Raw genomic sequence first — 27,905 nt, 5'->3', positions numbered from 1 at the left:
AATCACTAAATATTTCAGCTGTTTTTATGAGTATCTTACTTGTTTCAGTGATGACAATAATGTCAATGTGAACTGATTGTAGCTCCCTAAAAAAAGATTTCAGTGAAATATTTTAGACGTTGACACTAATATTTACTTTGTTAAAAGCTGTTAATTTTTTTTTTAAAAACATATTTATATTGTTGTTGGTTTAGATTATAGTGATGATGGTATTGATGATGTAGTAGTAGATAATATAATATTGCTTCAATAAAATCTATAAAAAAACAATATCTCAACATATAATGTAAATTTTTAATTCATTTATTTTCCTATCTGTGCACACGTGCGGACACACACACACACACACACACACACACACACACACACACACACACACATATTATTTGTTTATATAGTTAAATAAAAAATCATACTACCAGTTCTACCTTGGCTCATAGAAACAAATATAATACTTCTCAACAAGGTCTGGTTTAACAATTGACCTGAATAAAGTATACCCACATCCAACTCTATCCGAATTAGCAGCCACCATCTAGACAATGAAATAAATAATACAATGTACTTTATTCTATAAGGTTTTGTGTTTCTGGAATATACAACCATTGTGAATAGATGAGTACAGTAGCTAATTTGTTAATTGTACTGTAACATGAATGATGATAGGAGATAAGACATTAAACTCAATATAAATCTGTCAATGAATGGTAATTTTCAATTACATTATTAGAACATTGCTTGGTTAGTGCATATATTGTTAATCAATAGCAGTTCAATGGACATTGGGTAATGTGCTATGTAGAGTAGATAGATAACTTTATAAATATAAATGATATACGAGTGAAATATTGTGCTTGTTGTGAATAAGAAATTTATTTGCAGATCACCTCCATGGGAGTACCAAGTACTGCAGTAGACATGGAATTTGAATGATTTGCATCTGATTACAGCATCTGTGCAATAGTGTATGATATCTTAGGTTTAATTGAAACAATTAAGATACAGGATTAGGTCAGTTGACTGAGCAATTTAGATCTTTCAGACATAAATAAAAAGATTCATCAATAAAGAGAATGTGATGCATGGAGTAACACATTTGTTAATTATAATGGTTAGGTAATTACGTAAAGGACAAGTTCTTTCACTTTACTGAAGTATATGGGAATGGTTATTAGACTCGTAGAAAAACTTACTGGATATTAATATTGGATGATTATTCTCTAATAAAAATTGTATTTACACTTGTTTGTATCAGGGTTAGGAATGTTATCTGGTCTGGTGAGGTACGTTCTACAGAAATAACCACGATGCAGATTGATATCAATTTCTTTAGCATGGACAAGAAGATTCCTGGGATGAATGAAGTGACTAAATCCTGACCACTGTAGGGGAAGACACACCTACCTTATGATGATCTCAGTTGCCACACCACCCCCTCTGCTCCTGATGGACTTTACCAGAGGTCATCTTTTAGACTCTCTAAACCTGGTAACACCTTACAGTCATCTGTTTGGCCTCTGACATCAATCCAAATGCCTCGCCAGACATTTCCATCAGTGTATTTACACAACTTACCATTGCCTTCATATGGCTTCTTCCAGCCACAACCACTTACCATAACTTACAACTCTCAACTATCAAATTAGCCAGTTCGCAGAACGGCGATCCCTTCCTTCATTTCCTCTAACACCGAAGGTTTTACACAAAAACTCTTTCCATATCTAACTCCATTAGACTGTACTCAGATCATTACTTGAGTAAGTCTTAAACACCATAAATAATATTCTCATACCAACAAAACAAATGTTGATCTCAACAACAATTTCAATTTTGTCCTACAATTCAATTTACTCCAAGTCCTCTTGATTTACTCAAAAATCAAGAAACAAATTCACAAATTTAATAAGCTTCTAATGAAAACAAATCCTATCTCTCTCTCTCTCTCTCTCTCTCTCTCTCTCTCTCTCTCTCTCTCTCTCTCTCTACTAACCCTGTTGGTAATTCCATATGGCAGTTTTGGTCACCAGGTCACCCCTTCCATACCTAGCCCTTATGACCTGTACTGGAGGTCATTTTTAAAACCTCGGCAATAGGTATCTCTCAGCCTTGTTCTTGCCTGAACAGGGTGCTGCTTGGGTGCCCAAGCAGCACCCTAGACCCCATCAGCAATCCTTTTTATGTCAAGTAATTTATGAAGTTTTTCACTATGATCCATTCAGCCTGGCTTTGCCAATTAAAATGGAGATCTAACACGGATCCGATAATATAGAGTCAACAGTCTCCGTGTGCATCAACTTGTACATGGAGGATTCATATAAAACTTGATGAACATCATCTAACTGTTCACATTGTGGACACTATTGTATTGATGATGTAAACAAGTTCATAGGTGGGCTACAATTGGTAAAAACGTTCAATCAATTGCTGATATATGCATTTTCCATTTTGCCAGGAAGGTCAAGCTACTTGCATTAGTGAGACTAGAGGTTTCTACAAGTGAGGCCAATAAGATTTTATATAAAAATGATTGTTATATAAATTAATCTTTAATATTGCAAAAAAAACCATATACTACTATCAGATAGGGAACAGAGTCCTTGGACAGTTCCACAAGCACACAGGTTCACCATCTTTCTAAACTGCAATGTTAGAATTAGTTTGTAGAAAGTATTGTACAGTGTCTGGTAATGAGTTATGCCTTCTATGTCTCTTATGAAACTGCATAAGTTAATAGAAAGTAAATAGTACTTACACTGTAGTTCCTAGTTGCTAAAAAAAGAAAAGCATGAAAGTAAATGACGCTGGTGTTCATAGGCCATGGAAAATTCAATCATTGATTTTGAAAGTTGAGTACTGATGATACTTTATGTAGTCTATGTGGTGATTGTATAGGTGTTGTCTATCATCTTAATTCATTTGACTACAAATGGAAGATCTGCAGAGAAAACTGCATTTAATATGCCTGTAGGAGAACTCATATGCAGACATTATTAAACATGTTGTCATTATTAACTTCTCAGTGAATGCCTGTAATTTCCTGTTATGTTCACATTTGATATAAGTCTTTCTTTATTGAGTAATGTATTGTATCCACATACAAAAAAATTCATTGTGTTACAATAAATTTAAAAAAAGCAGTTTATTTTCTATCCTCTTTGATAAATTTTATGGATCGTGTATGAACATGATTGTGGATAATTGACTACTTGAAACAGTTCACTGAGCTGAGGATATGGAAGTTGCAATTAGAGACACCGGAGTAACAGTAACCATAAATATCCTTTATAATATGGGGTAAAACTGCTACATCACATGAGAATAGATAACATAAAAATGGAGACAAAATTTGATTTATCAACTAACTAACTAATGGGATCCAATAATGTTAAAGAGAATAGAGGAGCAGGAAAAAACTATGAATGTTTATAAAAATAAATTAGTTATGATTCAAAAAACACAGTTGAAGAGAAGATAATATGAACTTGAAAAACTTTTGGAAGTAGTGCAGTATGCACAAGCAAATTAGGAAATAAGAGATACAACGGTGTGAAAGGAGAACTAAGAATGACTAAGCAAGGAAATAGAAATAAATACGTTTGCATCAGAAATTGTAAATTCTGTATTTACATGATTAATAGATCTCCTATAATTATCTTTAAGAATAAAATGGACATTGAAGTATTTAAATAAGTACAATTAAGATTGTAATAGTTTTTATTTTTTCTGTGTGTTATTAATTACAAATGTTCAAATAGCTAACAAATACAAATAAATTTTGTTAGTTTATCAAAATATAGGAAGTAATCTTTGTTTGTTTGTGAACCAATTGTAACCATTTACAAAGATAATTTATCTAAAATTAGACTAGTATCAAAAATCTGAATTAATGAAAATAAGGTAAGTGTGTACAAACCTAACATTGTGATTAAATTGAACATCTTTGATTACTGTGGATAACCAATTAACTTAGAAAAAATATATTTTTAATATTAAAGAAAACAAAAGTTAGGTAATTACATACAGAAGTTTTACTCTTTCATAAATCTATCATCCTACTCCAAAAGATTTTTTTTTGCATTTACAGTTTTTATCCGAAAGATATCATCTTTAAGATTTAAGATAGTAAATATAAAAAATAAAATTTTTAAATTATCTTTAAAATCCCACAATAGCTATTACATGGAGCATCCACAGCTTAATGATTAATTTTGCACAATATAACAGAAATAGAAACTTAGGTTATACTTGTCATTTATTATTTTAAGAGAAGTGAAAATTCTATTAGTTATACAATTTTAGAACAAGTACAATTAGTTACATTTAGAACAAGATTTGTTATGATTGTATAAACAAATTATTGAATTAAAGTTTTATATTGTTGATAGATCTGGAAGAAACACTGAGTTATAGCAACCTTTACAATGAAGGTATATTTTGAAACATGACTTAACATGTATAAAGTGCCAAGCTATTTAATTTCTCCCCTTATGTCATACCACAAATTATGGGTTAATTAATTACAAAAGTGTGCCAGATATAATTACAAATGTCAGGAAATAATGGATTTATTGTTTTGATTCTACTGCTTAAAGTACTAACTGGAAATCTTGGTGCCCCTACTGGATTCATGCTCTGTTGGTTGTGGGCAAAGGAAGTTTATCTCTAATTAATCTACGTATCTTAACATTAGAAGCAAAAGATTCCAAAAAGAAAAAAGACAATTATCATCATTCTCTATAAGCTAAATATGATACATTTATCTGGGGTGAGGTTATAGCAATGCCTTGAAGTGGTGTCTTTCACTCTGGCTTATAGACAAACACTATAAAAACCATTTCTTCCCAAAAATTATTTCTAATGAAGAATTTGTAAATTTGTTGATTCCTCATGTACTGCTATGTTTGTAAACAAAATTACACCTTGTACACTTTTAATTTCCACAAAAACACTGGATGAATACAGAACATGTCTTGAAATATTTATGTAGTTATCAGATGTAAAGAAAATAAACTATAAAAAATTGATGAAAATAGTATCAAGCCAAGATATGTTGTTTCAACAAGGAAATGATGGCTAGGAGTCTGTATCAAGGAGCTATTATCATTTAAATAAAACTGGCTAGACTCAAACTACCTACTTACCTTTCAGAAAAACAACGAGCACTAGATAGTTGCAGCATTCCAATACACAGCAAATTAAAATTAATAATTGATGAAGCCAGAGAAAGACAAAATCAGTAATAAATATTTTTAGGAACACACGAACCAGATCTTAATAAATGTTTAATATGCTAGTTATGTGAGTATTAATGGTAGACTGGAGGATGACTGGGAACTGACAAGAGAGTAGAGAGGCGTAATGGAAAAATAAATCTTTTTTTAATTAACACCCGATCAATCAAATAGGTGACTTTCATTGAAAGAAGACAATTGATGCTGTTTTGTTTAGTTTATCAAACTGCACTGACAAATAATTACCAAAAAATGCTAATTTTTTTACATAGAATAAATTACCAATTATACATTTTATCAAACGTATTTATTTGTCCCTCACCTGAGTATAGTGAAGTACAGTATTTGTAGTTGGAGCACTAAACATTTCATTTGTTAAATGAGCATATTTGTAATTTTTATTCTCATCAAACCAAGACTTCAGGATTCCTAAAAAAATTCTTTATTGTATCTGGTTTGGAATCCTGAATAATTGATTCTAAATTCTGACCAACTGCAAGTTAAAGAAAGATAGATTAATTAACTAAAAACAGATAACTTTCTATTCATTTATAATGACCTTGAAGTTACTGATATACATGCACTGTAACAAAAAATTAAATTCTTAACAAACAAACATCTTTATAAACTAATGTCGGAAGGAAAAAGCATTATTTTCCTGAAAAGGAAACATCATTATTATCCATTTTCAAGTGTTTTAACGGTAATTGCTGTTTTACTTTATATCACCTGTTTGTTCTTTATTTTAGGACACCTTTCAAAGTTTATTTTAACAAGTTTTTTTATTTTAACACACTTCACAGATGATCTGAAGATTTTTTTCATTTTTTGCCATTTTGTTGCTCAGCTTTGTATTATTACAACAGTGATTTATACAATATAATAATTTTAATATAAATATTTTAGAAAAAAAATAAATAAATAAAATATTCCTGCATTCCAAAGCGCCTTAGCTGATCTTTGTAACAGCCTTTTCATCTTGATTCTGTCTTTGCATTTCTTGTCAATGATTTTTTAGATAGTTTTGTTCTAGTATAACTGTCAATATTTTAAAATAAAAAGTTTTTTTTTTAAATAATAAAAACATCTACAATTAAATCAATTTTTTACCACAAACTAAAAATGGCCAAGTTAAAAATTAAGAAGCAAAACTTTTTCAATCTTTCTTAAAATTTCAACTTTTTAAATTCAATGGCAATTTAGGGGTTAGAAAACTTTTGATGATTACTGTTGATTTCTATGTTCCTAGCCAAAATATAATATACTCGTAGTATTGGAAAACAAATTTTCTATACTAGTACATCTGTAACGAAAAGCAAATCACCAGATCCTGTGCGTTCTGTGAGAACTGTTCCAAATATTGACAGTCAGGCAGACGATGATGAGGATCATTCAGCGCTCAGTCAAAAAGCTCGCTGCAGTCCTTCGTTTATCCCGCAGCAGTGTCAGAAGAATTCTACACAAGAATTTGAATCCTCATTTTTATAAATTGATGGTAGCGCAAGATCTAAGAATGAGCGTAAGAATGCAAATCGGATGAGGTTTTGTGTAAATTTTATTAACCTGTTTACTAGTACTGGTAATAAATAAATAAGTCTTTATTCTGATCGGTATATAAAAATATATTACATAGACCACCTCAACGTAAGATGAATTATAAATTTAAAAACAAAATAAAGTCCACACATTTAAATACAAATAGTTGAAGTAATATTAAGGTAAATATATTAATTTAAAAGATACTACAAAGTAATTCAGATACGGAAGAAGCTATCGAAAATTATTTTGTGACACGTTAAACGGGATGTAGATAAGTCAACTTTTTTTTTAATTAGTTCTTAAAAATTCCTCACCAGAAAATTACTGTTTTCGTTAACGATCATTTTTTTATTGTATTTTAAATTAATTGATGGGAAGACTTTCAAATGTTATACACTTTTTTACAAATGGCATCAGTGGCATAATAAGATACTTTTTTGAGCCGATGTATTAAGTTGAGTTACACGAAAACAGTTCCTTGACCGTTCCATCTAGAAACGATCGACCTGAGTCTGTACAAGATACACTCTATTTACATTCATACATATCATTTTCATACATCCTCTGAAGTAATACCTTACACGGTGCTTCTGGAGGCTAAACAGAAGAAAAGAGATTTCCTTGACTGAGAAACTGGTAAAGCGGATATTGTTACTGTTTTTTTTAAATACATGACAATTCGTTTTTAGCAAATATATTACAAATACAAACACTGGGATAAGGTAATGCGTTTAATTGTCTACACAATTATTATATAGGTCTACACGATTTGAATACTAGATCGTAAATACCAGTGTTCTTTAGTGGTTGGATTTCAATTAACCACATATTTAAGGAATGGTCGAACTGAGACTGTAGAAGACACTTCATTTACACTCATACATATCACCCTCATTCATTTTCTGAAGTAATACGGTAATTTCTGGAGACTAAACAGGAAAAAGAAAGGTCTACACGATTTTCCGGCTTCCGTAGCGCGAGTGGTAACGTCTCGGCCTTTATTCGAAGGTCCCTGGTTCGAATCCCGGTCAGGCATGACATTTTTACACGCTACAAAAATTGTCATTCATCTCATCCTCTGAAGTAATTCCTAACGGTGGTCCCAGAGGTTAAAAAAAATTAGTTCTACATGATTCATACTTACAGGTATCGGATAATGTTCTAATAGCCAATTTTTATATCTTAAAAACTCGTTCTGACCACCTTCTGAGGGTGCTCCAAGAGGTGACGTTAATTTTATACGAAAATATATGCAGGCATAATAAATATTTTATAATGATAACCAGCTTAGCATTTTATTTAAACGATTCAGAGCAAAAGGGTAATGTTACGTTACAAACGAAATCAATTTGATAATCTCACGAGAATATCTAATAAAATACCTAGAAATTTCGCTTTGTTGACTACAAAAATATTGTTATTATTAATGGGAATTCTATCCATGCGATCAGCAATGTTACGTCTATCTGCGAAGCACAATGGAACGGTTATATATTTAAAGTTAGGCAGTTGCGACCATCCAGTGAATCATTTTTTGAGGTCCACTGAACTTCTTTCTTTAAGTAATTAGAAATATAGAACATATTCCTTTTAAATAATTATCTTCAAATGGGGAAACAATAATTGTGTCGTCTGCGAAAAGGCTTACAATGAATGGCTCACGATTTTGAAGTATTTATAACAATACAAAAAACAAGGGACTGAATCCGAGGCATGAAAAAAATTGAAAATGGAATGTTTGTTATCAAAGGAATTTAGAATAGTTTACAAAAACTGGGAAATTCCTGAGCCAAAACTTTCTTAAGGAAAGGAATAAAAGTCTTAAGGCAGGTAGGAAAAAAACTTGTTGCTGAAAAGTTCATTTAATTTGTAAGAGGGATAACAGTATCATGTACGACTACTGGCAGGAATATAATCAATACCCATAATTAAAATTAAAATTTTAACTTCCCGGATATCAACAAGAAATAAAAGCGTTGATATATCAACAAAACTATTCAAAATGAATGGCTTTGTTTGAAATGAATTATTATTATTGTTGTGTGAAATACTGGAAAAGAAATTATTGTATTCCTCAGCTACTTGGTAATGAAATAACAGAAGTTGAATCCTTTTGTATTTTGATACCTTTTTTTTACCCTCCGGGACCACTGTTAGATATTGCTTCAGAGGATGAGATGAATGGAAAATCATTCATTTTCACGCACGCTAAAAATAGCATGCGTGAAAATGCCATGCCTTAGCAGGATTCGAACCCGGGATAATATTTAAACCTACCAATACAAACTGAATTAATAGTTCAATCATAAGAATAGAATTGTTTAAAAGTAGAAAATTAACATTAAAATCGCCACATACTATGACGCTGAATTTATTAAGAAATTTTAAAATTATTGGGAAGTTTATGTAGGAAGGTTTCATAGTAAACAAAAGAAAATTACCATCAGTATCAATTTTGAAGTCATTGAATTGCACAGAATTCGAAATTAATTTCTTCCGCAAACGTAGGTTAGCTGTCAATAATTAAAAAGGTAGTCTTAATTGAGACTCGCCGTTTTTATGAGAAGTTCTTCGGCAAGTTAGAAATTAGCGAGCTGAGAAATGGTTTCTGTGTTGGTCAGTCAATATTTTGAATGAAATGTAAAATCTTGTTACACGGAAAGAAATATTTTAACCTCTTCGGCAAAGAATATATATATATATATACTGTCGCCGAATGGCTTCGACGGTTCGTAATTCATAACCTTCAAAGGGCCGTTTTTTGCGTTAGCTCTGAGAAGAGCTGTTGGGTCCGGAAGCTGGTCTCCGGCGAAGTCGTGGAGTTGTTGCTCGTCCATTGAAGTCCAATCGGGCTTTCCCTCAGTGGCAGTGGTGGCCCCCAGAGCCCCGAAGTGCCGGCGCAGCCAAGGCGGTTCTCCCCGTGCGATCCCACCCTAGTCCGGCTCCGGCGGGGATGTTGGCATCCGCCGGGTGGTCCCACATTGAGCCGGCTAGGGAACTTCTGTCTTCTTCCATCTTCTTCTTGGTCTTCTCCAGGTGGTGGTCGACAATGAATTGAAAATTCACTCTCGTGCACGCTCTTTTATTGGAGCCTGAGAGGGTGGGGCCGCAGTGCCGATATGATGGGAGAACTGCGCGGTGGTAGTGATGCTTGTATCAGTGCGTCCGTATACTGTGCACCAGCTCACATAAGAGTTGCTACAGTGTTCGTCCGCTGATATTAAATTAGACATATTATGTGGTAACAATATATATGGAAGATCTTGATGTTAATGTGGTTAAATTTTTTCGAGGAGTAGGAATCAGCGTTTGTTTATCTAAAAAGATTTAGATCAATTTGACTGACGGCGTTAAATGTACAAATTTTATTGTAAATTATAATTATAATAATGTAATGAAAATAATATTATAATTATAGAAACTATGTTTCTTTTTTTTATTAGACTTGTTAATGCTAATCTTTATGTTAGGGGTAAATGGAATTCTGTCATAGTAAGTATATGAAGAGTTAAAAAAGTGAATCATTTCCAAGATAGAAAAAGAATCCTCCTGCAATTTATAAACATTCATTCCTCAGAGTATCCAACGATGGAGCTTCACTTAAAACCGCCTTACCACGCGAATAGCAGTGTTTATCCGGCTCGAGAGAGCCACGTTTAGATCTACAAAGGAATAATGTGACATCAAACCCATATGCCTCCTCATACAACTTTCCTTCGAGTTTCTTCAAACACCGGTGTCGAACCGGCAAAGGAAGTTAGTGTACAACATCCTTGTATGGCTCACTCCTGGCCTTCTTCGTAAAACAGAGGATCTGCGACGGCAGCATATCGATGGTATTCATACCACCGATAATAACAACGTGATCGCCCAGAGAAAATTCCTTGGACAGATCCTTCCTCATGAAATACAAAAGAAGGATAATACCCCGGCTTAACCACTGACGTCACACGGTAGTCCGACTTTAAACAGCTCTGCATGGCTGTCGCCGAGCAAAAGAACTTTATGGGAATCAGTAGTGCTTCTCCACCTTGTTTTTCTGACTTGATTATTGTGAAGCCATCTCAAGTGTTTCCTCTCCCAAATATGAAACGAAGCCGAAGGGAATGAACACAGGCAAACAGCAAGAACTTGCCTCGGTTTGACAACCAAAGGAAACTCCTGCAGCCCAGCCGCGCTCGACAGTCTCAAGAGAGCTGCGAAATCTTCGCAGCTCAGAGCAACATCTCTTGGAGACAATACCTCCAAGCTCTCTTGGGAGAATTGATCTCCTCCCTCAGCCTCGTCAAATTCAACGGGAGGTTGCAGTCGTACAGCTAAAGCCTCCTTCTTCCCGTTCACCGAGGAGGGAAGGTCCACAGTTGTTAATGCTCGTTCTTTCATAACACCAAAACCTCTACCGCGGAACGGAGACCTTCAAGTCGACGTCTCCATATTAAAATGAAGTCAAATATTAAAAAAATAAATGAAAAATATTATGTTAAAATTAGATACAGAAAGTAATATACACTAAAACAAAAAGAAATTAAACACTTTTGAGAGCTTAAGGCACACTAAACGCTAAAGCACTGAAAAAACTGAAGAAAAAAACATGAATATCAAATTTAAATAATAGAAAAAACAACATAAAACGAAGGAATTAAAAATTATTATAAATTTATGTTTAAAAGCTTTAACTAGCAGACCGTATCTTTAGCAGGAAAAATACCTTCGAGCTGAACGCAAACCGGTCCTCAGGTAATGAATAGCGAGGCGCATTTTTATTTTTCGGATGCAATGAACAAACAAAACTTTGGTTACTGATCTGACACAAATAACAAGCAGCTTCTTATGCATTTTCTTCACCAGTTCACCCGTTCTTGACGATGCGCTCTGCAAGTTTTAGGATCATTGTCTCCATACTGTTGTTGTACACAACGATGTTACGAAATTTTTTGCCCGTGAACTGCTTAGTCATAGGATCGGCTTGAATATGGTGCGGTTCCAGCCGGATAAGCAAAAGTTCACACTACCAGAGCATCCTTGGGTGTGGTTCGAGAGATGTTTTCAGGCCAAGTGATTTCCAAAGGAAGAGATGTTGTGCCATCCAGACCTGTTATTAGGCGATTATTTTCTCTGGTGATATCTAAAGTCTAGAATGTTCATCAGTAGATCTAATAACATCAACGAATTCAAAGTCTCGCTACTATAAGAATCAGAGCGATCCCAGACAACGTATGCAAGCAACGATGCGAAATCTGCAGCACAGGTTACAACAGTGTACAGAAAATAGTGGAGGGCATTTTTCTAAGTTATTTAAAAGGAGAATTTACGTCAGTAAACTGCATTGTATTTGTTTTAATTACATGTTAAAATATACCTTGGTGAATAAAATTTAGTAATTTTTATTACATTTTTTAAAACAGTCCGTTTTCCAACCTGCACTCATTAAGAGGACACACTTTTTTTAAATACAATTATAAACTTTAACAAAATAAAATTTAAAATAAATAAAATCGCAAAACTGTCTTTTATCTTCTGGTTTGTCTAAATTGATGATAATAATTCATGATAATAAAAGCAAACGAATTTTTATGATTCAATTATAAAAATTGTTTTGCTTTTTAAAATACCATTATTGGCTGGTTTTAAAACGGATAAAACATTTTTATAAGAATCATTACATTTCATGAAATAGCAGATTTCTGCAATCCAAATTAAAATTTCTGTCTTACAGAATGATAAAAACAATCCATGTATCCGATTATAAGCAAGTGCTTCGTAGCAGATATACTATGCCACCAGCAAAAGCTTAACTCATCAGCATAGAAAGAAACCTTGTCACTAGTTGATAGAGAGGTTAACAACTAATTATATCAAAAATGCGAATTAATTACTTACCTCTAGATATATCTGAATCATAAGTATTCATTCTTCTATTACTCCAATATTGTGCCATATTTTGTAACCCAATATCCCATGTCTGAAATGAAATAAATATAAGTATACAGTTTTATGGAGTTGTGCTAATAATATTATATTTTACTAAAAAATTTGTATTATCGTAAATTTTTTTTATGCCGAGGCATGATTTTTATTTATCTGGGCATATTTATTTGCACATCAGGTATGGAATGACTGAAAATTCTCACAGCGCTCACTTCACGATTAGGAAATCGGTGTACATGAGCTGTTTCTGGTAATCGCACAGTGGGGGGGGGGGGGTATTTTTTTTCTTACCAGACTACCAATACGGAGGGTACCGTACAAATTCTTGAAGAATTCTACGCTCATTCAAAAATACGGCTTCTTCTAATAAGACAGGACAATGTGTCACACATCAATAGCACGCGGTGATGAGCCTTTTACAGAAGAACCAAATGTCAGCAGAGAATGGTGGCCTTCGCGTTTCCCAGATTCGTCTAATACGTTTCAGTTAAACACACATCTCAAGAATGATCAAACTGAAACTGTACAAGACTACACTTCATTTGCATTCGTACATTTCATCCTATGAAGTATTATCTGAAAGGTAATTACCGGAGGCTAAACAGGAAAAAGAAAGATTTGTCTAGTTACGATTTTTCCTTGAGGTGTATTTAAAGAACGAGTTGATAAATCAAGTCCTAACACTAACGATGAATTGAAGGCGAATATTCAACAATAAATTTACGGTATTGACAACGTTTTGCGTTAGGTGATTCTAAATATGTTCACTTGAGCACAAAAGTGAGTAACTGTGTAGGGCAATCACTTCTAACATCTTTTGTAAAAATTTTGTGAATATGTTTGTAAATTTTACTAATTTAAATACAGAATTTAATTTAATTTAAATTTACATTTGGTTCATAAAATGTTACAAGTCTCAATTGTATTTAGTGTGTAGCGGTTCAGTATTACAAGTTCCGCACCCAGTATTACGGCAAGTCAGGACTGCCACGATTTCTTAAGCTCGTATTGGTCTTTCTTTTTCTATTTAGCCTCCAAAACCAACGTAAAGTATTACTTCATAGGATGATATGTATGAATATAAATAAAGTGTAGTCTTGTAACAGTCTCAGGTCGATCATTCCTGAGATGTGTGGTTAATTGAAACCCAACCACCAAAGAACACCGGTATCCACGATCTAGTATTCAAATCCATGTAAAAGTAACTGTCTTTACTAGGACTTGAACGCTGAAACTCTCGACTTCGAAATCAGCTGATTTGCGATGACGAGTTCACCAGTAGACCAACCTGGTGGGTTCTCATATTGGTCTAGCTAGTTACTAGATGTGAGAGCTGGATTACCTCCTTACAGATGATAATATATTTACACTACATTTACACTCATATATATATATATCATCCTCATTCATCCTTTGAAGTAATACTTGAACGGTAATTCCCGGAGGCTAAAACAGGAAAAAGGTGATATCTTATGTAATATATTAGAATAATATAATTCAGTAGTACTAATATCTTCCTTTATGATTCATGAGACCTTGCCATTGGTGACGGGGCTTGAGTGCTCAGTGAAACAGAATAGTTGGTCCAAAGGTACAACCATATCAGAGAGGTATCTGTTGAGAGCCAGAGGGGGTTGTTCGTGAAAGAGGGGAGCAGCTCTTTCAGTAGTTGTTAAGGGTGTAGGTCAGGTTGGCTTAAACGGCCATATCAACTTCACTCAATCCTCTGAGTACTGTGCAGTTGAAAGCAATGGAAAACTACAGCTGCTTTTTTTCCGCGAAAATGTAGCTCTCTGCATTTTCATATAAAAATGATGGAGGCGTCTTCCTTCTAGCTGCATCAAACCAGTCAAATGAATGAAGAAGAAAAAAAAATTAATCTATTGAACTGATAAACAACCCATGTTTATTTGTATATTTTAACAATTAAATTATAAATAAATTTAAAAAGAAAACATAATTTGAAATTTTCATTGTCTTAATACAAAGGGAATCCAAAAGGTAAAAAGGTAATCCAGAAGGAAATTATTAAAAGAGACAAGTATTCTGTGATTTAATAAATGTAGGAAGAATGAAGTGTAGTTTATCACAGCAAACAATGTATTGCATAAACTTGCCGGATTAGTTAAAAAAAAAATCAGATAAAACATTGTACTGCCTGTAGTTGAGCTGTAAATATATTTTATGTTTACAACCTGTGGCTGAAAATATACAAATTATGTTATTTAAATTATTAAATGATTTACTGTCAAACTGAACAGAAATTGTTCTTCTTAGTACGTCCTTCTTCAGCAGAGTTGTCAGTGGCACTATTACAACTGGTCCCAGTCTTAAAGAGGTTAGAAAGTACCTCTAATGTGTAATCACTTTTATCAATCTATATCATGATCATGATGGGTGTCTTTCCCTACAGGGGTCAGGATGTACATTTAATATGTTGCATTTTTCAAATTTAGTGTGCCTTTAAATTTCTTATATTTCAGCTGTTATATTTTTGATTGTGAATTATCTTTTTGATTTTTTTTGTTACCTTTTTTGAGGTGATATATGGACATTGATACTAGTTTGTATAGTGCCTGTAAGGGTCCCTCCTCATGTGAATACATGTGAGTGCATTCCTCTCTGTCTACAAAGCTACATAGTGCAATCAAGGCAGCTTAATTTGCATACACCTATGTTGCTGTATTTATCAGTGTCTGTTTTATTTGTTTGCCCTATCTATATTATTTTTTGAGTCCTTACAATGATGCAGCTACTTTCTATCTTGACAATTTTGTATTACATTATTTATATAAACAATGTAACACAAAATTATTGACAGAAAATGTGTTTACATACACAAGCATTATATATTTTCTGTCAGTAGATGTTCTTTTATTTTGTTCTTAATTTCATGTAGCATGTGATTTATGAGTATGGATTGAAAACCATTCGTCTATGACATATTTTATCACATAAAATAATTCTTTCAGTTTAATTGTTGGCTGATGAAGGTGTGTATAATAGATAATACGTAAGAAAATCACGTGTGAATTCCTATGTTCAGAGGAACTGATGAATTTATGAGATGTTAGATATTTAATAACATCAACAAATAGCTAGCAACTGCTTACCATTCTTCTAATATTTTTTCCTGGTGGTTGACCTTCAACTTCTCCAAGAGCAATTTTAGAACGGATTTCATTATGGTAATTTAAAATATACTTTTTTTCATCACTTGTTAGACCAATACCTCCAACTACAACAAAATATCAATAATATTATAATAAAATAACACTAAACACAATAATAAAATCATCAAGTGCTCAAACACTGATTTAGAAACAGTAAAATCTACAACTACTGTCAGATTGCGTTAGGTTATATTTAAGAATAAAATATCTAACAAATGGATATCTGATTTTTTATAAATTATGCATAAAACTTTAGCGTGTTTCATATATCTTAATTGCCTGTTGTTTTTTTTTTTCAGAAACATTATTCAGTATGTTTTTTTAGGGGATTTTGAAAAGGTGCCTATTTTTAGGGCTCTGATTCTGAAGGCCTTACAAAAGAAGATAATTCATAAAATCTATAACCAGACTATTTAAAATCTTCATGATTATTAATTTAGTGAATTATTTATTTGTTAGTATTTATTTATTATTTGGTGTAAATCAGGTGTAATGAGAATATAATATGCTTTTCATATTACATCTAAAAATTAAGGTTATATGTGTTATGTATTTTTTAATTTTTTATATAATTTCTTAATGACATTTTGGTGTTATATTTACTTTTTTAAATGTTATTTCTTCCTTTATATTCTGGATATTATTTAACACAAAATGGACATGCTTGTTGAGTATCTTAGGTAAACCTGCAAGTTGGGGCACAGGTGATTGATAAAAGTGCAACTATTACTGTATATTAAATATACTTTTATGATCTCAATTGAATATGTACTATTTACAAAAAAGGTTCTTGAATTCTTTATTCCATTACACTTGTTACTTTGGAAACATCTCAAGACTGTAAAAAGAAGAAAATTAAAGTCAACGGTAAAAAATCAGACAGTACTGAATTGAAGGAAAACTGATGAATGAACAACTGATCTCATTTATTATTACAGCATAAAATGCTGGTGAACTAATGCTTACTAAGACTTTACAGGAGGTTATGGAATCCAACTTTGGGAATCATTCAGTTAATCATAATGATTACCCCATGGTTCTGATCAATAGTCTTGAGAATGACCATTGAATCTTGTAAGATAAGCTAATCTCAAGGTCTATTATGTGACTTCTGAATTCAGATTTTGGGTTTTACAGACAAAGAAGTTTTAGTTTTACTAATTTTTTGTGTTCCTTTCAGATTCAAGCCATTGTGCATCCAGAGAATATGCAGTGCTACTATCAGTAGTAGATGTTAATTTGCATTTTGCAAAAAATCTTCGAATGAGGAATATTTTACTTTTAGATGGTATTAAAAATAAAAAAAATCAATATCTGCTTTTCTGATATCGCATCCGCTTTTCAAACACAGCGGCAAATGTATTGTTAAAAAATAATTACTGCTGTTTCTGATATTCCATTTTTAGTAAAATACATCGTTTTAGGACTTCTTTATTCTTACAAATTTATTTATACCCAACCCTACATATACTACTGCCGATTAAAGCCGGTAAAATTCATTTCTTAAGAAACATGCAAGGATAAATTTGCCTTGCGTCCAAATTTGCCTCTCAAAAAGTTCATCATTTTCGTTAATAAAAGGAATATAGTATTACTTAAAAACCTTCAAATATTCCCACAGATTTTAGTCAAATTACAAAAGATTTTATCCGAATGTATTGAAAAAAGAATACAAATTACATTCTTAGATTTCTTGAAGTAGGAGTATATTTATTGTATTTCTATTTTTATGAACGTATGATTTAAAAAACTGAACACAAGTACCTAATTATAGTTGTAATTGGAAACTTATCTAAAAATCTTTTTAAATTATTTTGAACGAATCATAAATTTTCATTAAGAACTTTGCTGCCTATGTACAACACCTCAAGTGCGACTACACAATGTTCGCTGTTTACTTAAAAAACTGAACACAAGTACCTAATTATAGTTGTAATTGGAAACTTATCTAAAAATCTTTTTAAATTATTTTGAACGAATCATAAATTTTCATTAAGAACTTTGCTGCCTATGTACAACACCTCAAGTGCGACTACACAATGTTCGCTGTTTACTGTTCACTGTTTATAAAACAGTTTGTTTACACGAATAAGTAGATAACACCAGCTTTCGCGTAAGAATGATTTTTAAGTATTATACAATAGTTAATTTTTATTTCGACAAAGACGTTACAAAAGTGAATTAACGTATAGGTCTTTCACATTCTTTTTTTTACTTTACGCTGAGAAATGGCTGCTCTAACTGACCGCTCTATGATGCGAGGATGACATGTTTGTCATGCTATGGGATCTTATACGGAATCGATCTGACCGAAGCTAAGATAATGCTGTTACTTAAAAATTTTTTTTTCCCTCTACTCCCCTGGGCCGGACCGACTTGATGGTATTACGCCACCCAGGGAAGTGTCCGTTACTCTAATTAGCCCTCCCCACCTACCGGCATGGCAGGTCGGGCTAACCGGTGGCTCTTTTGAGGTTTCTTTCATTTTTGTCCTTTATGGCACCACACCATAGCTCAATGCCGTGGTGTGGCCCATGGATCTTTTGTTATTTTTTATTCCTACCAAACACACCCAAGGAGTCCTCAGCAGATTATTGAAACCAACACACCTCAGCATGCTGGCTCTCACTGCTGAGGCTGTTCACCCCACCTAACAAACTAGTACCCCATATTTCTTTCATCTATGCTCTTTTGCTTTAAAACTGTTCTTATGTAATCAGCAACCTTTTTCCATTTTACCTCACTATCAAGCATATAATCAACTGTTTCCTTCGGCGTTTTCCCTCTAATTCCTGCATACTGCCTTAACTCCTGCCATTTGTGGCACCTCAAAATGGTATGCCCAACATCATCTTGTTCTACACAGTACATACACATAGGCTGATCTCTTTTGGCAATTTTATGAAGATATGCATTGAAACAACCATGCCCTGTTAAAAATTGTGTAACATAATAATCCATTTCACCGTGACGCCTACTTGTCCATATTAATATGTCAGGTATTAATAATCTAGTCCAATTAGCTACCCCTGCATCCAGCCATCTTTGCTGCCATAAGTTATATATCTCTTCTTTTACTTCATTATCTGTTCTGCCTAAGTATTTCTCAACTCTGTATTTAGCGATAAGATCTATAGGGAAAACTCCAGAAAGGACACAGAGGGCCTCATAAGAGACCGTTCTGTAGGCCGATACAATGCCTAAGAGTACCCCTCTGTGTATCTTCTTCATTCTATCTCTATTCCTTCCAATATTGAATGCTGACCACCATGCCGAACCGGCATACAACATTGCAGAAGTTACTGTCGACGCAAGAAGTCTTCTCTTCGAAGCCCTTGGTGCTCTCTTCTTTGACATTAACGCATTCAAACTTCTCATCATTCTTTCTGCACTATCACATATTTTTAAAACATGTTCTGTAAAATGACAGTTCTTCTGCAATGTGACTCCCAAATATTTTAGCATCTGTACTTCCCCTATTCTGCGACCATCGATGTGTATATCAACCGATTCTAGTACCCTACGTTGGGTGAACTTGACATATTTACACCTATTCACAGATAATTGTAACCCTCTTGTACGCAACCATCTAGCTACTATTTCTAGTGACAGGTTTGTCTTATCTTTAACTTCTTCCGTTGTTTTAGCTTGTACGAGCACAGCTAAATCATCAGCATAAGCAATAAGCTGTACCCCTTCTGGATACCTTAAACTAAGTATGCCATCAAAGACCAGGACCCATAGTAATGGGCCCAGAACTGAACTGAACCTTGTGGCACACCGCCTGACATATTGAAGTGAACTTCATTTTCTTGTGTACTAATCTTACACCTTCTTTCATTGAGATATTCCTCAAATTGTCTCCGCAGGTACGAGCTGATTCTCTTCTCTTCCATGGCCATATTTATGTGTCTCCATGCTATTGTGCCGAATGCATTCTTCACGTCAAGTGATACCATTAATGGAATCTGTCTAGTTCGCCAAGTACCTCTTCTAGACTCCTCGGCCCAATTAATCACCTTACTGATGGCCTGAACGGTGGATCTCCCCTTCCAGAAGCCATATTGATTTGGGCTTATGCCCAAGCCTTCCTCAACCTCGCTCACTATGCGGCCAGCCAGCATCTTTTCCACAAGCTTTCCTGTTGTGTTCAGGAGGCTCAATGGCCTATATGTCATATTTCCTCTTTCATCTGTGCTCTTCGGTAATAACACAACTCTCGCCTCCTTCCAACACTCCGGGAAAGTCTTGTTTACTAGTCCATGACTGACCACCTCTAGCATCTCCCATGGAGCTTGATTGATAAGTTTCTTGATAATTGTTGCATGGCTGATTTAGTTAATAACTTCTGCAACCTTATTTAATTAGTTTTTTTTTTAATTTTTACTTGAAAATAAGTCCTTTTGCTTGCTGTTTTTTCGCATGTCGCCTGTATAAATATAGTTTAAAAAATGGATTTAAACTCCTCATCTTGAGTATAAACGCAAAACAACAAACTCGATATTAATATGCAATCGTGTTTCCTTGATATCAAAATCCCACAGTTTTACGTTTGCTAATAAAAAAGTAGTTTAACGGGATAATCTTGTATACCGTTTTTTAATCTTTGATGAAAAATAATCGGTTTTCTTTAGAAAATCTAACATTAATGTGTATTTTTCTAAAGATTCTAAAAAACCATATTTCTATGGATTGTCATAATATTGGGCAAGAAGACAGTAAAAAAATAATTTTACAATACTATTTTGACGCATTAGCCTGTATTGTCAATATTTTAGTATAGAAGTTTCTGCATATGGAGCTCTAAAACTGTAAACAGAGACCATACCAATATTCTGTTTAATATTTTGAACTGTTTAACACCATTTGAATTTTCAACTTTTTAACTGATCTGAATTGAAAAAACGAATTTGACTCTTTCCAACGAAGTCCAAAATGTTCAATTCTACCTTTAATCGTCAACTAAACATCTCGAAAAGTACCTGCTCATAATACTGTTCACAGGCAATTGAGATTCGTACTTATAAACTGTAGCTATTCCATGGAAATAAATCTAACGATAAGCCACAAGGACTTCAGTTTGTAACAGCCTGTTATATTTCATTTTTTGTTTATGAAAACTACCTGCAGAGTATTTTATTTTTTGATGAAGCAAATTTTCATGTTCATATAGTCGTGAATCACCAAAATTTTAGAGTAAGAGGCTCAGAAATCCATACGAATCGGTTAATTCGTGCGCAACTATACGAAAGTGAATGTCTTGTGTGGTATCATGAATAATCGAAGATTTTGGGGAATTATTTTTCGACTATCATGGCATGTTCTACTCGGAAATAGACGAAATCTTTGTTTTTCCGCAGATTTAAAGTACGGAAAGAGCATAATTTTCCAACGGGATGACCCTTCCACATTACGCAGAAGGTTTTTTTTTTTGGGGGGGGGGAGGGGCAACATACAATACATCTTATACCAAGAAAAAATCCGGTCATTTGAGCCAAAGAAAAACAGCAGCCGTGTAAGTGATTCCTGCATATGTGCTCGCCAGAGTGTATGAAATGAATTATGGGGATCTCGTCTGCAAGGCTGTAAATAGCGTTCATATTGAGTTACATTAAGAGGTAAAAAACAAGTTTATACTTTGTACTTTCAAAGTACATGTAATAAAACACATATATTTGTAATTATAAACGTAATAAGGATAAAATCAAAACCTAAACCGACAACGATAGTTAACGTCTATATGCCTACAAGCGAAGAGATTATATACGAAGAGATTGATGAAGCAATTAAACACGTAAAAGGAGATGAAAATTTAATAATAGTTGGAGATTGGAATGCAAGCATTGGAAAAGGCAAGGAAGGAAATATAGTGGTGAATATGGGCTGGGCAAAAGGAATGAAAGAGGGGACCGACTTATAGAGTTTTGCACGAAGTATAATTTAGTAATTGCCAACACCCAATTTAAAAATCATAATAGAAGAATATACACTTGGAAAAAGCCAGGTGATACTGCAAGGTATCAGATAGATTATATCATGGTTAAGCAAAGATTTAGAAATCAACTCGTTGACTGCAAAACTTACCCTGGAGCAGACATTGATAGCGACCATAATTTGGTGATAATGAAATGTAGATTGGGGTTTAAAAACCTGAAGAAAAGGTGTCAGATGAATCGGTGGAATTTAGAGAAGCTCGAGGAAGAAAAGGTAAAGAAGATTTTTGAGGAGGAAATCGCAAGAGGTCTGAGTAAAAAAAATAAGGTAGAAAATGTAGAAGAAGAATGGGAGAATGTTAAAAAGGAAATTCTTAAATCAGCAGAAGCAAACTTAGGCGGAATAAAGAGAACTGGTAGAAAACCTTGGGTTTCAGACGATATATTGCAGCTGATGGATGAACGTAGAAAATATAAGAATGCTAGTGATGAAGAAAGTAAAAGGAACTATCGGCAATTAAGAAATGCTATAAACAGGAAGTGCAAACTGGCGAAAGAAGAGTGGATTAAAGAAAGGTGTTCAGAAGTGGAAAGAGAAATGAACATTGGTAAAATAGACGGAGCATACAGGAAAGTTAAGGAAAATTTTCGGGTACATAAATTAAAATCTAATAATGTGTTAAACAAAGATGGTAAACCGATATATAACACGAAAGGTAAAGTCGATAGATGGGTGGAATATATTGAAGAGTTATACGGAGGAAATGAATTAGAAAATGGTGTTATAGAGGAAGAAGAGGAAGTTGAGGAGGATGAAATGGGAGAAACAATACTGAGATCTGAATTTAAGAGAGCATTAAAAGATTTAAATGGCAGAAAGGCTCCTGGAATAGACGGAATACCTGTAGAATTACTGCGCAGTGCAGGTGAGGAAGCGATTGATAGATTATACAAACTGGTGTGTAATATTTATGAAAAAGGGGAATTTCCGTCAGACTTCAAAAAAAGTGTTTGGTAGTAACGATACCAAAGAAAGCAGGGCAGATAAATGTGAAGAATACAGAGCAATTAGTTTAACTAGTCATGCATCAAAAAACTTAACTAGAATTCTATACAGAAGAATTGAGAGGAGAGTGGAGGAAGTGTTAGGAGAAGACCAATTTGGTTTCAGGAAAAGTATAAGGACAAGGGAAGCAATTTTAGGCCTCAGATTAATAATAGAAGGAAGATTAAAGAAAAAAAACCGACATACTTGGCGTTTATAGACCTAGAAAAGGCATTCGATAACGTAGACTGGAATAAAATGTTCAGCATTTTAAAAAAATTAGGGTTCAAATACAGAGATAGAAAAACAATTGCTAACATGTACAGGAACCAAACAGCAACGATAAAAATTGAAGAACATAAGAAAGAAGCCCTAATAAGAAAGGGAGTCCGACAAGGATGTTCCCTATCTCCGTTACTTTTTAATCTTTACATGGAACTAGCAGTTAATGATGTTAAAGAACAATTTAGATTCGGAGTAACAGTACAAGGTGAAAAGATAAAGATGCTACGATTTGCTGATGATATAGTAATTCTAGCCGAGAGTAAAAAGGATTTAGAAGAAACAATGAACGGCATAGATGAAGTCCTACGCAAGAACTATCGCATGAAAATAAACAAAAACAAAACAAAAGTAATGAAATGTAGTAGAAATAACAAAGATGGACCACTGAATGTGAAAAAAGGAGGAGAAAAGATTATGGAGGTAGAAGAATTTTGTTATTTGGGAAGTAGAATTACTAAAGATGGACGAAGCAGGAGCGATATAAAATGCCGAATAGCACAAGCGAAACGGGCCTTCAGTAAGAAATATAATTTGTTTGCATCAAAAATTAATTTAAATGTCAGGAAAAGATTTTTGAAAGTATATGTTTGGAATGTTGCTTTATACGGAAGTGAAACTTGGACAATCGGAGTATCTGAGAAGAAAAGATTAGAAGCTTTTGAAATGTGGTGCTATAGGAGAATGTTAAAAATCAGATGGGTGGATAAAGTGACAAATGAAGAGGTATTGCGACAAATAGATGAAGAAAGAAGCATTTGGAAAAATATAGTTAAAAGAAGAGACAGACTTATAGGCCACATACTAAGGCATCCTGGAATAGTCGCTTTAATATTGGAAGGACAGGTAGAAGGAAAAAATTGTGTGGGCAGGCCACGTTTGGAATATGTAAAACAAATTGTTAGGGATGTAGGATGTAGAGGGTATACTGAAATGAAACGACTAGCACTAGATAGGGAATCTTGGAGAGCTGCATCAAACCAGTCAAATGACTGAAGACAAAAAAAAAAAAAAAAAAAACATTCTAGATTTATATATAAGGGGAGGGGGCCTTATAGAGTATAACATGACTTACACTCAAATATGGTTTGATGGATTTCCATAAACCTGCTCATTCTATATCTTGGGTCTTATTTATCAGTCCCTAAATTTCTCTTAAAATCTCCCAGCTATAATTGATTATCAAATGTAACTAGGTTACAAAGAAACCATCATTGATTTTAAATCTGTAAAAGAGTACTTTCAGGTACCAAACTTATTTTTTCATTTCTACTGCATGTCTAATGTCTCTCTTCTGCATCATGACTTTCATTTTAAAATTTAATTAAATGTGACCTTCAATACTGTATTGAGTATTATTATACTGTATTCCATTTGAGATTATCAATGCGTGATAAACTGCTCAAACCTTTCACTAAACCTCAATAGTAGTTTTATAGATAGTTGTGATTTAATGTCAATTATCAGTTTATCTTCTATAGGAATTATAATATTAACTTTTCAAGTATCTGGGAACTAAGAAATTTGCATAAAAGTATTTATTACTGTAGTTAAATATTCTAGAGGTATAGTTAAGAACTGTTTCAAAATTCATCCTGTAATTAGGATCAGGTCAGTAAATCTATTACTGACAGCCTAAAGAGTTTTATTCTTCGACCAGTTCTTACGGGAGAAATTTGAAACAGCTGTGTTGGTAAAGAGCAGATATTTCACTTTTTTTTATTAACAATTTTAGCTCTCTTTAACATTTCTTTTATTGGTGGAATAAGTAATTTGGTAGGATATTTTTTTTACTGTCATAATTAATGAAAAATCAGTTGTATTATCCAGTGAACATAAGTAAAGATAACTTTTCCAATTTTACTTTTTTAATTGAAATACCCTGATTTAGAATTTTTGTGGATTATTAAAATTTGTTTTTTGGGTGCACGGAAGTTGCCAAATCCCATGTAATCTGCATTTTCATCTTGTTTAACATTCATTGTTATTTCATAGTTAAACTTATATTGATTTTTTGTTAGATGTGAATGATCATTCTGTCTGTTGGATAGAAATGTTAAAATCATATTGTTTATTTCATTCTTCTTTGTTTTAAAAGACACACTGAAAGTTAGAGAGTCACTGAAAAGTTGTAAAAAATTAATTCATTCTGAAAATTTACTATGTAAATTGAGAGTATACTGACTTACCACCTACATCAAATGATGATTTGAAGTATATGATATTTGTACTTAATATTAATAAAGTGGTAAGTTAAGCAAGTCATGTTCACTTGACTTGCACATATACCTTTATTAGATCACTCGTAAGTCAAATACAGAAGATTAGAAATTTAATTCACACTCTTTGGTAAATAGGTGTATCAGTTGTTCTTGTATAGTTTTTCATACTTGTTATTTAAAACTGTAGTCTGTTTCTGTAATGAACTTGCACCCAATGTATAAAAAAAAGACTGAAAATTCCTCTTTATGATATTATGATGTGGAGGAAGAAATCAGCAGTTATTGTTAGAGGCTCAAGCTGTTCTCTTATTGCTACTTTGACAACTTATATCTTTATACTCTCATATTTTGGATATTCAAAGTGAGTTATATTACAAGGGTTATTCAGTAATTAAAGATACAAATAGCTGTAGAGGCAAAACATATGGAAGAAGGTTATTTATACTTTCAGAACAGTAACTTGGTAACCCTGCGATGATTTTTGATCAGCTGTTTGGGCAAAACTGTCTTGTTTGTAACCTCAAAATCTCATTTTACAATGGTGAGTCTTCTTGAAGTTTGTGAATTAGTTGAACAGCATGCAGTAATTCATTTGTTATCCTTTGAAGGTGAAAAACTGATTAACATTTACCTTAATATGACTAAATAATACAGAAAAAGTTGTATGAACTTCAGAAATTTTTACTAGTGGGTAGAAAAATGTGAAAACTGTCAAAATTCAATGACTGATGAGCACCATTCTAGATAAACAACTTAAGTTTCAACTCCAGCACTTGAAACTCAAAGACTCTCTCTTCCAAGAAGACAGATGGATTACTGTTGAGATTATAGCTGAAAAATTCCTAGCAAATGTTAGTACAGTTCATAACTTTATTACCACAAGTCAAGTATTTTAAAACAAGTGCTAGATGGTTCCAAGAGAGTTGGTAGATCACCATAAGGAGACAAGACTTTGTATATGCACAGAGCTGAAACAACAGTATCAGTAAGGTGACACTTTTTTGAGCAGTAGTATGAGAATGAATTCACGATTATAAACTAGAATCAAAAAGGCAGAGCACGACGTAGAAGCACAAGAGTTCACCTGTCAAGAAAAAATATCAAACCCAGTCATCATCAGGAAAATTCATGATGACTTCAAATTTTTTGGGATACAAAAGGCCCAGCTTTTGTTGATTTTCTAGATCAACAAACAATAGACAGCATATGCTATTGTGACATGCTTATTAACAAAGTAAAACCAGCAGTATTGAAAAATGCCCTGGATCTTAGGGCAAAGGCGTCTGTTTCCTGTAACACCCACCCTCACATAGTTTAAGTAACTTGAGAAACTATCATCAAATTGCATTGGGGAGTACTATCTCACCATCCGGTGAGATAGTACTCCCAAGATGGCAAGATGGGGCCAATGCAACTATATAGCCGGAACTATATATCCATATAGTTCCGACTTGGCCCCAACAGATTTACACTTGTTTAGTCCACTCAAGGAGGCATAAGAAGTTTAATGATATCAATGACATCAAAGAAAATGCGCTTAATTACCTACAAAGCCAAGACATACTTATAAATTTCTTTACATAAATAAGCTGATTTGGAGATTGGACTAGTACTGTATTTTAATGTGCTGAAGATTATGTTGAAAAATGAAAAATTCATTGACCGAATAAACCACTATAACTCAAAAAAAAGTTGTGTCTTTAATTATTGAATGACCCTTGTTTTTTTTTTTTGTTAACCCTCCATTAACTTCTCTATTGAGAGCACTAATATTGTATATGGTAGACCCTGTTATTGTAAAGTGAAATAATCTCTGAGTTTGGCATGATGCCCAAATTTTTTAAATCCAATAATGCCTAAATTTCTTGGCTATTTTGGGTCATGCCATTTACACTCCATAATTACTGGAACTGTTAATAACTTGCTTCAAAATGTTTTCAGTCATTGCTTGGACTATCTTCAGTGACTAAAGATGAAAACTGAAAAATTTTTAAAATGAAGAAATTTTGAACTTTATTAGACAGTGATTTTTAATACAACTGGTTTGTCAGTTAAAATTTCTTTTTTATACTTTGTTTTTGCAAAAAAGCAAAAAGAGTATATGTACATTTTGGGCCGAAGTTCCGAGTTTGAAAAGCAGTCTGAGTTTCAAATTTCTGGTACTGGTGTTCTGAAATAAGTGTGGATCTCTTTGAGCTGTTGTTTTTGTTTTTACAAGGTTATTGACTGTCATCATCAGTTAATGTTTCACATGATGGGTATTTTACACTGTAATATTTCTTTACATATGTGGCATCACTTACATAGTTTATATACATAGTTTATATGATGATATACCTGCTCATATATATATATATATGTTGTTCTGAGCATTTAACATATGAAAAGGGTTTCTACAGTAAGTGTTTGAATGGTCATATCTCTGGTACTTTTGAAACACTGTATAGTAATTTTTTATCTCTTAAAGTATTCAAATGTAATTTTGGTATTATTTAAATGTGATTTTGTTGTTTTCAAATTATTCTATACCAAATAACTGCAAAATGATTCTT

At 33.2% G+C, this 27,905-nt stretch overlaps 1 protein-coding gene across 1 annotated transcript; it reads right to left on the bottom strand.

The window, feature by feature from the left end:
- Positions 1–419: 419 nt before the first annotated feature.
- Positions 420–19,773, bottom strand: LOC142324074 (venom allergen 5-like). Its single transcript, XM_075365126.1, has 5 exons — positions 19,641–19,773; positions 15,812–15,936; positions 12,651–12,732; positions 5,554–5,724; positions 420–535 (listed from the first exon to the last, which is right to left on the bottom strand). The coding sequence occupies exons 1-4, from the start codon at positions 19,771–19,773 to the stop codon at positions 5,639–5,641; spliced, it is 426 nt and encodes a 141-aa protein (XP_075221241.1). The 3' UTR covers positions 420–535; positions 5,554–5,638.
- Positions 19,774–27,905: the final 8,132 nt, after the last annotated feature.

This window comes from Lycorma delicatula, chromosome 1 (assembly GCF_047948215.1).
Source record: "Lycorma delicatula isolate Av1 chromosome 1, ASM4794821v1, whole genome shotgun sequence".
Classification (NCBI taxonomy): Eukaryota; Metazoa; Arthropoda; class Insecta; order Hemiptera; family Fulgoridae; genus Lycorma; species Lycorma delicatula.
This window is presented reverse-complemented; position numbering and strand designations above follow the sequence as displayed.